The sequence below is a fragment of the Myxocyprinus asiaticus genome, chromosome 45, assembly GCF_019703515.2.
Source record: "Myxocyprinus asiaticus isolate MX2 ecotype Aquarium Trade chromosome 45, UBuf_Myxa_2, whole genome shotgun sequence".
Taxonomy (NCBI): domain Eukaryota; kingdom Metazoa; phylum Chordata; class Actinopteri; order Cypriniformes; family Catostomidae; genus Myxocyprinus; species Myxocyprinus asiaticus.
Genome location: NC_059388.1, coordinates 14090251 through 14106596, shown reverse-complemented (window position 1 = coordinate 14106596; position 16346 = coordinate 14090251). Strand labels below are relative to the sequence as shown.

At 36.4% G+C, this 16346-nt stretch overlaps 1 protein-coding gene across 1 annotated transcript in view; it reads right to left on the bottom strand.

Annotated features, from left to right (window-relative positions):
* Positions 1–16346, bottom strand: part of LOC127434836 (staphylococcal nuclease domain-containing protein 1-like) — a 280085-nt gene that overhangs the window by 47953 nt on the left and 215786 nt on the right. Inside the window, exon 18 of the mRNA XM_051687847.1 lies at positions 9049–9190. Coding sequence (XP_051543807.1) covers positions 9049–9190 — 142 coding nt within the window. The remainder of the gene's footprint in view (positions 1–9048; positions 9191–16346) is intronic.

The following is a 16346-nucleotide window of genomic DNA, read 5'->3' as shown; positions in this document are numbered from 1 at the left end:
TTACAGACATTGCATCAGAAATTTGCATAATTAATCCTGATTCAAAGTAATGGCCAGCACCATCCAATCACTGCCAAACATATTAAAATAATCTGAATCTTAGTATTGATTACCATTGTCTCATGTCTGCCAAACATCCGTTGGATTTTAGGAGTTAATGCACTTAGCTGCATAGGAAAGCTATAAAACGCTCCCTTGCTCTCTATTTGGTGAGTGACTTATCCTCCAGTGTGCTGTCTGTCTGCACTGGTCTCAGAACAGTTTGAAATGCACCTTATATTCATCCTAGCTCCATATGAAGCCTCTGAAAGCAACATTTTATAAGCTTTTGGATGAACCCATTGATTCTTAATTTGATAATGCACAGTAAAAATAGAAATGGAACCATACTGTACAGTGATAACAAAATAAAATAACAAAATGTATATTACAAATAAGTTAAATGACCCACAGATGTTTTAATGTTGAAAGTTATTCAAAATAACTACCATGTTTTTTTGTTTTATTTTTTACTTTTGAGGAAATAATGTCCCAAAATCCACATATGTGGACATCATGTTTATCAGCGCTATGATGCGCAAAAATGTATGCATTTTTAAAGCGCCATATCAAACGAGACACTACTCTTTACACCCCAACAGGTTTCAATGAAAAAAACGAGTTTTATTTATTGTTGTTATTAATTTTTACCAGAGGCACTTTTGCTGGCTCTGCGCCCGTAGCGCTTCATGGAAATCAACGCCATGCTGTTGTGTCACGTGACTTGGTGTGGTAGAATTGTAACCATTAAATGACAGTCTAGAGTCTTGTGAAGAGTATTCAGGCTATTTAAATTAATTGAAATTATGAGTTGCGTATCCTTCTGAGACCACACGTCCACATGCGTGGACATTATGTTTTGGCTTCACTATACGAAACGCATAATTTAATTTAAACTGACTGATCTTAGTTCAGGAGACTCTGGGCTGTCAGTAAAAGGTTAAACTTATGACGCACGTCATGTGACCAAACAATATGCTGTCGATCACAGAGGAGTCTGTGTTTGGGAGAAATGGCAACAAAACTACATCTGGTAAGAAAAAATAAAATGGCACGCTATTTAAAAAATTAAATAAATGACCACATTTGTGGACTTTTTGCTCAGTTTCAGTTAAAATATCCTATATTCACTGTGCGCTATCACATTGAGAATCAATGGATGCATCCAAAAACTGGAAAATGTTGCTTTCAGAGGCTTTATATGGAGTTAGGATGAAAATAAGGTGCATTTCAATCTGTTCTGAGACCACCACAGACAGAGAGCACACTGGAGGTGAGGTCATTCACTAAATAGGGATCAAGGAAGCATCCTATTGCTCTCTATGCAGAAAAGTGCATTCAATCCAAACATCCTATTTAAAGTTCAGTTTCAGGCTGCAGATGATGTTTGGAACTCTCAACATGTTTAGCAGACATGGGACAATGGTAATCAGTACATAGATTCAGAATTTATAACATAATTGTACTTTAACATGGTTGGCAGTGATTGGATAATGCTGGCCAATATATTGAATCAGAATTATGTATGCACATTTTTGATGTAATGTATGTAACGTCTCAAAAACATGAATAACAAAAACTCCTGGAAACATAATAAACAATTTGATAAAAATAAATAAATAATAATAAAAAAAAAAAAATCTGTCTTTCTATAGCTTGGTATTATTTAAAATTTCACAACTTAGTCCAGCTGTCCACATATGTGGACAAAAAGTTTTGGGAAAACTATGTGGTCTAAAAAAAAAAAAAAAATATGCGTGTTTATTAGGGGCGACTAGTTACATTTCAAAAGGGGGTATGGAAAAATCACAGCAGTCACGCGGGGGTCTAAGGAAGGTATAGCAAAGCCAAAATACAACTTCCACACATGTGGACGTGGGGTCGCACGAGGTCAAACTGCAGCGCAAACTCATACCTACCATTAAAAGCTGCTGATCAAAAGAACCCGGAAGTGCGATTGCTTGCTGTGTGATCACACTGTAATTTCATCTATAGATGACCTCAAAGTTAACAGACGTGGACTAAAATCCACAAAACTATACTTTGTTTTCACAAGGAAGAAAAAAAAAAAACTAAGCTGACCTAGATGTTAAACAAATGGGGTTTATTATTTCCAGACATCAAGGAAGGGAAAAACAGGAGACAAACCTGACAATTATACTCACTGCAAAAGTGACATATAATTATACTATAAACATCTACACAAAGCGACATACCCATCTTAGTTATGAATTCCTGTCTGCATCAGCTCAAGACAAACAGCTCATATGTTTGTTGCAGATGTGTTTGCTGATGCTAATGCCGAAACCAATCCGTCAGAACAGCTAACCAAAAGTGCTTATTACTTTTCTGAGGGCTCAGTTACACAACAACATTGCACCCCCACCCAAGAGAGCTATTACACACAGCCACTAGAGATACACACAGACATTCTTTTGCCCAAGGAATTCCATTTCACTACTGAACTCGCACTTTGAGTAATTAAATATAACTAATTAAAGAATGCAGAGAGAACTGGAAAAGAATTGACAGAGACAGAGAGAGCACTTTTTCCTGTTCCCCATGGTGAGCTGGAAACCGGAGATGCTATCAGGGCGATTGGTGGGTGTTTAGAGCCTTTTAAAAGAAGTTGTGAGCTGAAATCAACACAGCATTGGCCAATGCTTTAACCGCAGATCTCATAAGAAATGGCAGCTCCAGCCCTGTGATACCACTAAAATCAATCAGGCCTATTTATTTTCATGTGACATGACTGTACATATGACTGCATAACTGCCTGGCTTTGACCCACTGGGAAAATAATGATGTAAAATAATGCAGAGTTTGCATTATCAGATTTTTGATCACATTTTTATTTGATCTACTTTTTGTAGTGAAATAAAGGCAGTGGCTAAACAGATGTTTTACATGTGTGTGATCTGATTGGATTATGGCAAGCTGCAGTATTCCACTATGCACCACATTTCTTCCAGCATTGTTTTAATGGGAAACAATCACAGCTGTCTTCCATTTAGAGATGAACGAGAGGGTCTGAGTCATCAGCTATAGTTCAGTGATTCCCAATCAGGGGTTTGTGTACCCCAGGGGGTGCGTAAGAAGGTTCTAGGGAGTACATAAAATAATTTTATTTTGCTTTGTTTAACCTATTTATATATATAAAATATATAATAATAATAATAAAAATAAAAATCATGTCCACAATTGATGTCCATTAAAATAAAAATAACAGGGATTACGACTGGGTAAAAATATAGATTTTTCGATCCACAATCTTAATTTAAACCATCTCAATATTCTTAAAATCCCAAGAATGATCTTTTAATATGACAAGTTAAAGGTGCTGTAAGCTATTTTTTAATGGAAAGGTATGCAAAATATTTTCCTAATCCCTGAAAGATAATGACAGATAGATCCTGATAGACTCCGCAAACAGCAAACAAAAAATGTGTCTGCGGTCTCTGAAGCTTTCTGCCTGTCAATCATTTTGCGCATTCTCATCATATTGTAGTTGCAGCAAATTGAGGCTTAATGCCATTTTTATGCCATGTTGCTCAAAACAGTTGTCAGGTGAGGGCACTATTTTTCTGCTGTTGTTTTTGACATCCACTTCTGCTCGATGTCGATCACAATAGCCGCGTTTCCACTATCGGGCCAAATGAGGGCATGCTGTTCGCACTGGCCCGATAGTGGAAAAGCGGCTTATAAAGCTCATTTAGTATCTTTGGAGTGCAGGCTTTTGGAAAGAGGAGGCATGGCTAATCAATGGCTCAGCTTGTGGAAACTCTAGAAAGGCTATTATCGCTTACAGCACCTTAAAGCACTGAAATCCTTTCATTGCGTGTTGAGAGTAAACGTTTGGTTTGATTTGTTCCATTTAATGCATGTCCGAAGACAAGATCAACACAATCCATTTGCCACTGAAAAATGTCTCTTAATCCCCTTTCTGTTTTTACAATCAGTTGATGATAAAAAACAAAACAAAAAAAAATTATTCTAAGAAAGAGGCCATGAGACTCCACCCTCATTAATATGCGTTCAAACAAAACATAACTGTCGGTAGCCTTAAAAAGTCAGTACCAAATACAGTGTACCAAGTTAGAATGTATAAAAGCAATAGCTCACCCTAAAATAAAAATTCTGTCATCATTTACTCTCCATCATATGGGTTCCAAATGATGACTTTCATCTGTGGGCCACAAAAGGAGCTATTTAGCAGAACGTTAAACCCAGTCACCATTCAGTTTCATTACATCCTTTGTATATACACATTGAAAGTGAATGGTGAGTGAGGCTCATTTTCCCCAAACATCTCCTTTTGTGGTCCACAGAGGAATCAAAGTCATACAGGTATTTATTCTTTTTCATTTTGGGTCAATTATCTCTTTAAGGACCAGTTAATTCAGAACTGAAAGAGTTTAAAACTCAACTACTTTTAATGTATTGATTTGATGTACTGAATCTATGGAATCTGAATCTAATTTACAATAACAAAGTAATTAACCTTGAGTCTGAGACAGGACCATTTATCGGTTTGCATGACTCCTCGTCAATAAAATCCTTTTAAAGGCAAGTCAATCCACTAGGCAGACATCTTGGCGATACCCTCGGGCAGCTATTTTCTAGTCATGCAAGTACAGCTTCTATATACTTGAATAAGGAAGGACTGAAAGCTACAAAACTATTTGCCAAGCTTAATTTTAATGTCTAATTATTAATGAAATCTGAAATACATAGTATCACAAATTATGTTCCTTTAGATCACATCTGTATAAATAAAAAAATTTGTATTTGGTCAGGTTGGTCGAGGATGTGCATTCTAGAGTAAGAACAGCCATAAAATCGAATCAGTGCCTTGGTCAATAAAGTTCATTCTTCATATCTTCCCCTACTCAGATAATCACACACTTACATGACCTCCCTGACATCCATGCTACATCAAATCTAGGGGTGTAATGGTTCTCTGTAAAAAAAAAAAAGAAAAAAACGAACCATATGGTTCGCCAACTACGGATCGGTAAACATTTGCTAATGCACCTGTATGGCTCTATAGATGGACACACTCCGCCTGTGTTTCACATGGGTCAACTTTCTACAGAGAGAAGCTGTCCTATTAACTGTTAGTATGTTAAATCAGTTGATGACATCACAGTTCTGCACACGTTAGTTGGCAAAATGGCAAGTGGAGAAAAAAAAAAGCCACAAGAGAGAAGCCCCTGCAACATTTAAGTCTCCCGTATGATAACGTTTTCTTTATGCAGTCAATTACAACAGCGATGGTCAAAAAACGTTTACAAAACATGCACTGTTTGCAGACTTTGCTCGACGTGAGTGCCGTATACTGGTAATACATCGATATTTCATGAGCTATTTCCGCTGACATTACTCGAGGATATATAGCGTGTGGTGCGCACAGAGCCGTAGATGAGCCCGAAACTGCACACAGACACACCCCTTTCCGCCTTTAAGCAGGCACTTGGTGCTAGGGATGGGCGATACCACTTATTTTCTTTTCGATCCGATCCCAATCATTTCAAGTCCAATATATTTGATACTGATACCAATACTGATACTTCTATTAAACTGATTTTTTTTTTTTTGTGATTTCTTGGGATACAATTGGTAATTTAAAATATAATTTTTAGTCGTAATTCAAGTAATTATTGTTACATTTAAACAGAAAATTATTCGATTTCTGTTTTGTTTACCCTAACAAAATTAACCATGGTTTCACTACAGTAACTATAGTTATCCATGGTATTTAGTTAAATTGTAGTTACCACACAATTAAACATGGTTACTACAATATTACTTTAGTAAAACCATGGTTAACTATTTTTTTTATTAGTTATTAACAACAGTTACACACAATTCTAAGAAATACGAAACGTCACCTTTAGATATGTTATTTTAGCGTGAATTTACTCCAGAAGCTGTTACACTGATTTTCTATCTTTACCTCTACAAGACACTGATCCCTCGTTTGAACGAGCATTGTGACGGCACAGGCACTTGTCTACTTGTGTCATTCAGCATGCATGTTAAGATGAGCGAAAGAGGAAATAGATCCCATCCTGCACAAGTATTTGCTAATATAGCCTAATCCTTTTATTTCACTATGAAGCTTATGATTATTGTTCACGGTAACCAAATAATAATATCCCTAGTTTAAAAAAAATATTTTTTAGAATCGTTATTTTTGTGTGAGGATCAATATTTTTGATACAACATCAGTATCGGAAGTATCGATCCTTTAGGATTGATCCGCCCATCCCTTCTCGGTGCTAGTTTGGATAGACATGAAACAAAAAATAAAGCGCTTGGGGTGTTCATAGCCAAAGTTATGTTGCCCTTACTCAGTTGATGAATATTTATGATTAAAATACTCAAGTCGCGTTACGACATCTATTCTCGTATTCATTTTAATAGCAAGTTTATTTCTTCTATAGTGATATACAGATTCTGAACGTTGAATATACGTTGAGTTGAGTTTGAAATCCACTTTATGTTGATGTAAGTAGCGTAATAATGCAGGTATTAAGTTAAAATATTGAGCTAGTAATAAAGATTTTATTTATTTATTTTTTTTAGTTAAGGACCCTAATGGAAATTAACCATGTTTTTACTATAGTAATATTGTAGTAACCATGATTGTAATAACAAGGACTGTTTCACCATGGTTTTGTTAGCAGAAATCATGATTTTATGTAGTAATGCTGTAGCAGCCATATAGTAACCAGGGTTTTACTATAGTAATATTGTAGTAGCCATGACTGAAGTAACAATGGCAGCTGTCACCATTGTTTTCTTGGCAGAAATCATAGTTTTGATACAATTAACCATTGTTTTACAACAGTAATACTGTAGTTTCCATATAGTAACCTTAGTATTGTAACAATGACAGTAACCATGTCAATTTAGTGGTTACTATGATTTTACTACAAATACAATGTTTAAACTATGGTTACTGTAGATCCCTTGAAATGTCTGTTATCAAATAGAATATTTTTACTTTGGATTTGGCAGTAAAAAAAAAATTCCCTGAACAAATACCCAACCGTACCGAAACCGTGACCCTAAAACCGTGATATAAACGGAACCGTTAGAAATTTGAACCGTTTCACCCCTAATCAAATCCCTCACATTGCTTTTCATCTGATACCGACTGGTGATTTATTTTCATGCAATTTTATTTAAATTATTGAAAAATCCTATGCTCCTTTCACCAGGAAGACCATACGTGAAGAAAGCCGGATTATTAGAAGCAAATTTGTAGACATACAAAGTTATGTCATAATCAGAAGGCTCGTATTCAAAGTGTTTATGAAAATCGTGCCCGCCCTATTAGAATTTCCCTGTTTCTCTGAAGCTGCTGTGAAAAACTGGTAAATTGCAAAGCGACTGGCTTGTATGTTTTTATAGGGCTCAGCTTTGAAGTGCTCTACAAGGAATGAGACCTCTTTAATGCAGTTTTGAGAGAGTAAGAGATAGAGAGATATAGAGAAACAGAGAAATGACTTTCAGCTTAAAATAACAATCCTGTTTCTCTAATGAGCACATCTCTCTCTCTCTCTATCTCCATCTCCAGTCCTCTCAGTGGAAAACATTGGCCAATTAAAAAAGGGAAAAGATGCACACTTGTGTTGGTTCATCTGAAAAACACTTAACTCCTCCCTATTTGAAAGACAATCCTTTAAAAAAGAAACAACAAAAAAACAGTGCAAAGCTGCAAACATACTGCACATTCAGCTCAGCATTGTTTCTCTTATTTCCTCTTTTCCTTATCCCATCTCCTCAGTTTTTGCAGTATGACCTGCTTTTCTCCTGCAGCTAACTAGATAACCTGAATAATTACCTAACAAAGAGCCAAGCAGAGTGTGTAGTGTGTAGTATGCAGTGTGTGTGTGTGTGTATTAGTTGCTGCTGGTACTCATTGGTGCGAAGGTGACTAGATGTGGCACAGCCATCTTACATTACATTACATCTTACTTACATTCACCTGCAGGGGTGAAACATCACATCAGAGGAACTAAAGTGTATAAATTGAGGGTGGTCAAAGATCTTTCCTTTCACTATTGTATTTCTGTTGCTTTGACATTTGTCTTTGAGATGGAGTTATTTGAAGCCAAACGCAATGGGATTGTCACGGTCCTGGCAACACAAGCCACAGATTTATTCTAAATTCCTGCAAATTAATTAATTTGCGAATTAATACGCATTAAGAGACAACGGAAGTCAATTTTATGGCACTGCCAATGTTACAAGTGTGTGTGTCTGTATGTTGCATAATTAAGATACTGTTTCTTGTCAAAGTGTGTGAACATATGCACATGGGTGATTATGTGAGTAAATGAAAAGAATGAGAGACGGACAATGTATGTATTCACAGCCACTGTGAATTATAGTACAGTACAGTTGCCCTAATGGCCCAGGTCAGATCCAGGGGCAATTTAAATGTCATGTTTAACGACTAGTTGCTTTCACACTAAGAAGGAATGAGCATGGAGATCACGCAGGACATTTGGAGGTCAACACACACACTGTTTGCTGGAGTGGTTACATTTAAAACTGATGTGTGCAATTTCTGTGCATGTAGTGTCAGCAAACAAAATTGTTTTCAAACAGTTTTTTGCATATTTAAATATATAAATGCATCTTTGCATACATAAATGCATATTTATCTTCAAGTTTGTCATCTACAGTTAAATTATAAATATAATAGAATCTCATTTAAATTATGTGATTTGGGTGACAACGGATTCTGGAGACAGTAAAATCTTGTTTAGACTAGTATTACAAGTTAGTTGTCTAAAATTTGTATTGCTTTTTCAGTCAGATTCATAAAACTAATTTAAAACTAAAACAAGCTAACTTTTGTTTACATTCTATGTTGCCATGAAAAATATCAGTCAGCTAAGCTAGTAGGTGCTTAAAGGTGCTTTAATTTAAGATAAGTGTTATGTTTATGCAATCGGCACCTGGACTGATTTTGGGAAGGAGGACAGCACTCACCAGTCTCGACATCCTGCACGAAGAAGTGCAGTCCATCTGTGATCTCTGTGACATAGACTAGTCTGTATTTGGCCACGCGTTCCTTCTCCTCTGTGTGCTGAGCCACCTCTTCTTTTGGCTTCTCTTCGTAATTGGCCCAGATCTGTCAATAAATGAAAACACCCAAACAAACAAAAGCTTAGTTATTTGGGTCAGTGTGAAACCCAAACCACATATGGCTGCAACCATCTTTCACAATTTAAACTTAGAAACACTTTACAATAAGGTTATATTCATTAACATTAGTTAAACAGTGTTCATAACTTTTGACCAATGAACTACCATGATTTTTCCAGTCGTTCATACATACTATATGGTTATCTCACGATTTGGTTCGATATACGATATGAGTTCCCAGATTCTATATAATCTTGATTGGATATTACAAAACTTAGATGAAAAATGACATATTTTTTATTTTTATATTATTTCATGAAATTGTTTATATAATAATTATATGAGCAGTCACTGTTTGAAACAATGTGTACAATTTACAAGTAAAAACATTGAATTTATATTGATTTGTATAATAATCACTAAAATGGTACTGTCACTTTAAGAGATCAACGAGCATGACACAGACTCACACACACACAGTGTCTGGTGTATTAAAGAGAGAATTTTATCGATTTGTTGATCGCATCTATGCTGTGGGAGATTAAAAATAATACTTCATTTTACTTTTTTATCTGACTGCAAAGAACAGAAAGGATATTAAACACACATTATTGACTAAAAGTGGAGAGCGTGGATTTCATCTTTGATGGTCACACATTACATGGGACAAATGGTTTGTTTTAATTACAAGCAATTTTCTAGGTATTCCAGTACTTACATTTCTAAAAGCTAAATTCAAGCATTTTAAGCACTTCAAGGACCTTGTGCGAACACTGTAAACAGAGTAGGAAAAAAAGCGCAGTTGTGGTAAAATCAAGCAATAGAGATGATGTTTGACAGGTCATTTCATTTATGATCCCATGGACAGAAAGCAATGTTGCAAATTTTGAAATATTAGTTTTGCCTCTATATGGTTTGGCATTTTTTTTGGTTCGCGATATTTCAAAATTCGATATATCGTCCCACCCCTAGTCATTTAGGATAATGAATAAGGATTTTTAAACATACATTTATAGAGATTGCACTCACATAATTTCTAGCCAATGAGCAAAGTATATTCACTATAGAAAGTTTGATGACTTTACTATGACTTTCAGATTTAACACATTTTTATGACTTTTCCAGGCCTGTAAATTACTTTTTTTTTTTTTTTTTATCTCTGATATTTTTTTTCAGGTTTTCCATGACAATGGGAACCCTTTAACTACATCAGTTAACAATGAACTAACAATGAACAAAACTTTAACAGCACATACTAATCATGGTTAATGTTAATTTTAACATATTTGAATAATTGATTTACAAAAATATATGTTAACATTAATTTATGCATTATGAGCTAGCATTAACTAACAGTGAACAATCATATATTTAGAAATAAATATTAACCCAGATTATACTGCTCTAAAAAAATGCTAATTGCTAATTATGAAAACAAATGCATTAACAAATGTTAACGAATAGAATCTTATTGTAAAGTGTTACCTTAAACTTACAGTTTTTAAGTGTGCTGAAGGATCTAAAATCACTAATAAGTCAGAGCTTTAATGTCAACTAGAAACAGTGATTGCAACCTATTTTACTTCCATAATGTGACATGACTGTAATGGTTCCAAGTGAAACAGGATATTAAATTAGATTAAAATGTAGTACAGGATTTGGATTGTGAAAACTACTCTCAATATAACAGGAGTTGGAAGGAATCGATTGAAAAATAAGAGGGTGACTGGTGATGTCAGCCGAAAAGGAAAGTCCTTTCATAGACAGAGCAAGGTGTATTACATTTTGATGAAAGATCACAAAGACAAACAGTTTTCCCCCCTTGGAATAATGTACACCAATTAATTGTCTATTAAGAAAGTAAATAGGGTCAATTTTGATTTAATGTCGACTTAAATCTATTAACACCAAGGACTTAACCAGATCTGAGGGGTTTTTAATCTGTGGGCATCAATATTAACTGTTTGTTGATAATCCCTTCACATTCCCATGACAGGTTGGTAACCTATTTACCCACCCACTAGAAGGTCACAATGACCTCTTCATGTACGACAGGCGGTATCAACTAGATTTGAGCAAAACCGCAGAACACAGATGGCAAAGTAACATCTACAAGCTACGAGGAGGGAGTTCATTAAGATTTAAGTCATGAACTTGAAGTTGCAATTCATGGTTTTGAGAACAGATTTCTTCATCATACCAGAAACAGAGAGAGGAAAAAGTTCCACCTCATCAATGCTTTATGAAATGTCAAGAAAAGCACTGTGTGTGCAGTCGAAGCAGTTTGTTTTGCTTATTAAGCGCAGAGGTTTGAGTCTATTAACACGATGAATGAAGATGCTCTTACGCAACAGCTCGTTGCTTCAGTTCGGAGGCTTTATTAGCAAATTATGTTCATCAGCTATTGAAGTTTACAGATATTGCATTATTTTTTTTTTCTCCCAGAGAGCAGGAGGCAGCTAATTATGAAGCAGAGTTTTATATATGTTTACTTGCGGTGCTGGTTTTAGCTAATTATGTCCACCAGGACTGGAGGGCCGACATTTACAGCCCAATCTCACCACTAGCACTAGACTGTGAATAAAGAAAGAATACAAATACAACCAGTGACACGCGGTGAGCCCTGAAGACCCGAGCCACCAAATGATAAACTACAGGGTCAAACTACCTAATTAAATCCAATTATTTTTCCTGAAGTGGGACAAAAACAAGGAAACATGGAGGAAAATACTTCCTTCAAGAAAACAGCTTGGTTAATGAAGATCTAAACACACAGCAGAATCGCCATAGCAAGGGCATTAATCTAACCCGCTACCCACAACGCCCTGGCACAGTAACGCGACCAGAGTTTTAATCAAAACTGCAGGACCAATCGCAGTCACCCAGATTAAAGTGTCAACACACGTAACCATGCCGACTGTCACAATGTCATTTCTGGCACCGCTGGTCAGACTCTATGGCTTCCTCCAGCCATGCGACCCCTGACACGTGCCATAGAGGCAAGGGCACTTGAGATGCACGGACATATGCAAAATCACTCTGCCACTGCAAAAGCACAAAAGAAGCCACAAACACACAGTCTGACTCAAAGAGACACACTGCACCTTGGGCAAATGACCTTCTGTGGGCAACCAACCATTCTTGTTTATTCCACATGAGTGCAGGTATATGACTGCTGCTGGGCGGGGTCACACAGAGAAAAGATTTGTGATGTATTCTGTCATTGAGCTGCCTGTGGCCTAAATCCATAGCAATAAGTCACAAAAACAAGTCTGACAGAGAGAGACAGAAAGAGTAAAACGACAGCTCTGTTCCAAACTAACCACAATTCTAAAAGGACAGATATACATTAAAGGGATGGTTCAATCAAAATGAAAGTTATGTCATCCTTTTGTCATTTAGACTCATGTCGTTCTAAACCCGTAGGATTACTTTCTTATGTGGAACACAATACACAATATTTTGAAGAACATCCAAGGTGCACTTTTCCATAATATGAGCAGTGTGAACATTCTTCAAAACATCCCATAATGTATTCCAATGGAGAAAGAAAGTCATATGGGTTTGGGATGAAATGAGGGTGAGTAAATGACTTATTTTAACAGACATCAACAGGACAAGGCCTCGGTTAATCAGTTCTAATAAATCTAGAATCCTAATCAACTCTCAAAAAACTTAAATGTGTTTTGTCTGCAAATAAATATGTAAAACAAATGTAAATAGTATGTTAGTGCATCTTTAACTTTACTACTGAGCACTCAGTCAGAGGTCAGACTTTTCTTGAGGGACTGAAGATACAGCAGCGTTACATTCATAAAAACTGCCTCTCTGTTTCACACACACACACACACACACACACACACACACACACACACACACACACACACACACACACACACACACACACACACACACACACACACACACACACAGTTCAGGGGAGGGGGCTGTTCCAAACACTGATGAAAGGTGACAGCGTGTCAATTCCAATAGAATGTGTTCCACCCAGCAAGAGCGAATCCCCATCAACACCAAGGCTGCATACACACCACACACACAGAGGGCAAAAGGGAAAGAATCAAATGTATAGTCCCAGTTTAGACCGGAAAACACTGAACTTACCTGCCAAATTTATCTCAGGCCAAGAGATTTATATGCATGAACAATAAACTGAGCCTTGGAGAAGAACTACAATATCATTGAATCACTGCACCAGAGTTGTTTTAACAGATATTTTTAAAGATTTCCACACTTATCAACTTCGGTTATCGGTTCAATTCCAGGGTTTACAGATAAATGTAAACCATTTGGTGAATCTCTAAAGAACAGCACCCAACAATGGCATTACACCATAGTGAATGATGACCAGGAATCAATGATATTCACAGATAATGTAACTTAATTTATTGTTAGCATAAATTATTCAACTATTTACATAAAAGCCATTTATTCTCAGAGAAACATGTAGCATTAAGTTTAACAATTAGACAGCACAAAACAAAGGAAACTTTAGAGGCAAAACAACACGGTGTGAACAAAATACTACTATTACTACTACTACTACTATTTATAATAGAATATTGTGAATTATTTTTAAATATTTAAATTAAAATATATAAATTATTCAAACAATTTAAATGGTTATTATTTTTGTAACAAAGCATAAATAAACTAATTACAAATCATTTCTGGATATCTGTTACATGACATGCATACAAAAACACAATCAATAATATTTTGTGTGTATAACACACACACACACACACACACAGATCTGTACGCCTAAGGGCTTTACAAAAATGGCAAAGGTGGACTAATCCAGTTATGCGTCAGGTCATGAGAACGAAACATTTTAATGAGGCTATTCATTTCTTCAAACAGCCGTCTAATAATAATAATAATAAAAATCAATAGCCAGAATTGGTATTATTCAAATTAAACTTGGTAAATCACTTTAGCATCCATTATATTCATAATGAAGGCACCTTTGGAAATAATGTCTCATTAATTCAAGAGAATGCTCGTTCAGACACTTTTGTGCGAGACATAATGGCACGAGACTCATCCAACACTCGCACACACGCGCATGCACACACACACACGTGTTGGTACTCCTAGCATTAAGAGGACTCTCCACAGACAATGATTTTTTATACTGTACAAACTATAGAGTATATTCTATCCCCTGTAGGATCTTATGGCAAGAATAATTAACGATTTCTACGCAAAATGATTCTAATCCAGGATGTAAACTGATATTTTCCTTCCAAGTTATTAACTAAGACAGAGGCCTGAAAAGAGTCCATTAAAAGCTGCTCTGTTGAGTGTCAACCGTCTTGAGAACAAAGAGAGTTCTGAGGACACGCCAAAACTCCTCCTCATCCAGGTTGTAAATCGGGAATGCCCTGAATGTAAATGGTCATCACATGACTTAAAGACTACTCTTCTGAATAAACCCCCATGCCAGAAATCTAAAAGAAGTCCCTTTGTTTCATTCATTTAGTAACACACTAACACTTAAAATTTAGACATTTCCTGTCACATGCTAAAAATTCATTACCAAGACACAGAGCTAAAGTAGACTCCCTTATGAGACCCTCATGTTTGCATTAGACAATACAATTCTAATACTAAGACATCTTAATCCATGAACATTTCACACAAAGTCACAGTACTTTGCTGACTTAACCCTCTAAAATGCACAGAATCTACCTTTTTGTACCAAAATGTACACACTACTTAGCCTTGCTAGATAATTCTGAAAATGATATTGTTATGACCTGTAATCACTTTGCTAACTGACAAATTGATGATTAAAAATATATATCTGCGTCTGAGACAGTCAATCCGCGCATCTTATCACGTGGCTTGTTTAGCACATTACTGCGGAGACATAACGCATGTGGAGGCTTCACGCTATTCTCCGCAGCATCCATGCACAACTCACCACGCACCCCACCGAGAGCGAGAACCACATTATGGCGACCACGAGGAGATTAACCCAACATGACTCTACCACCCTAGCAACCAGGCCAATTGGTTGCTTAGGAAGCCTGACTGGAGTCACTCAGCGCACCTTGGAATTATTATAATTTTTAATCTTGTCTTATTCATGTCATATTACTAGAATGATAACCATTCATAATACAGCACATCATGTTTACTATCGTTGTGACTCTTTCTGCATTTCACGAATGTTTTTTAATAAATTTTTGATATATTCAGTTATATCCGAGATATATAAAATGATTAAAACGTACTTTTTGAGTGGGAAACGGGAGTCTTCACAGACAAAGAATAATGAATCACCTTCAGAAGCAGGGACAGAAATGACCATGTGACCCTGCAGAAGACATTTCTGATTGGCTCAAGACACCTTTGGGGTGTGGCCAACCTCAACAGTACAAAGCCCCCCCTACCAAGGAAGCTTGCTTACTCTTACACTCTTCACGTTCTTCCCTCTGGGCTTCTGAGATGCTATTCTTCTCACCACAGTTGTACAGAGCGGTTATCTGAGTTACCATAAACTTTTTTAGTTCGTACCAGTCTGGCCATTCTCCGTTGACCTCTCTCATCAACAAGGCATTTCCATCCACAGAACTGCCGCTCATTGGGTGTTTTTTTTTTTTTTTTTGGCACCATTCGGAGTAAATTCTAGAGACTGTTGTGCGTGAAAATCCCAGTAGATCAGCAGTTACAGAAATACTACAACCAGCCCGTCTGGCACCAACAATCATCCATGCGATTATCTAATCAGCCAATTGTGTGGCAGCAGTGCAGTGCATAAAATCATGCAGATATGGGTCAGGAGCTTCAGTTAATGTTCACATCAACCATCAGAATGGGGGAAAAATTTGATCTCAGTGATCTGGTGCGAGGCATGATTGTTGGTGCCAGATGGGCTGGTTTGAGTATTTCTGTAACTGCTGATCTCCTGGGATTTTCACGCACAACAGTCTCTAGAATTTACGTAAAAATTTTTTTAAAAAAATAAGTTAAAAAATTAAAAAAAAAAAAAACATCCAGTGAGCATCAGTTATGTGGATGGAAATGCCTTGTTGATGAGAGAGGTCAATAGAGAATGGCCAGACTGGTTCGAACTGACAAAGTCTATGGTATCTCAGATACCGCTCTGTACAATT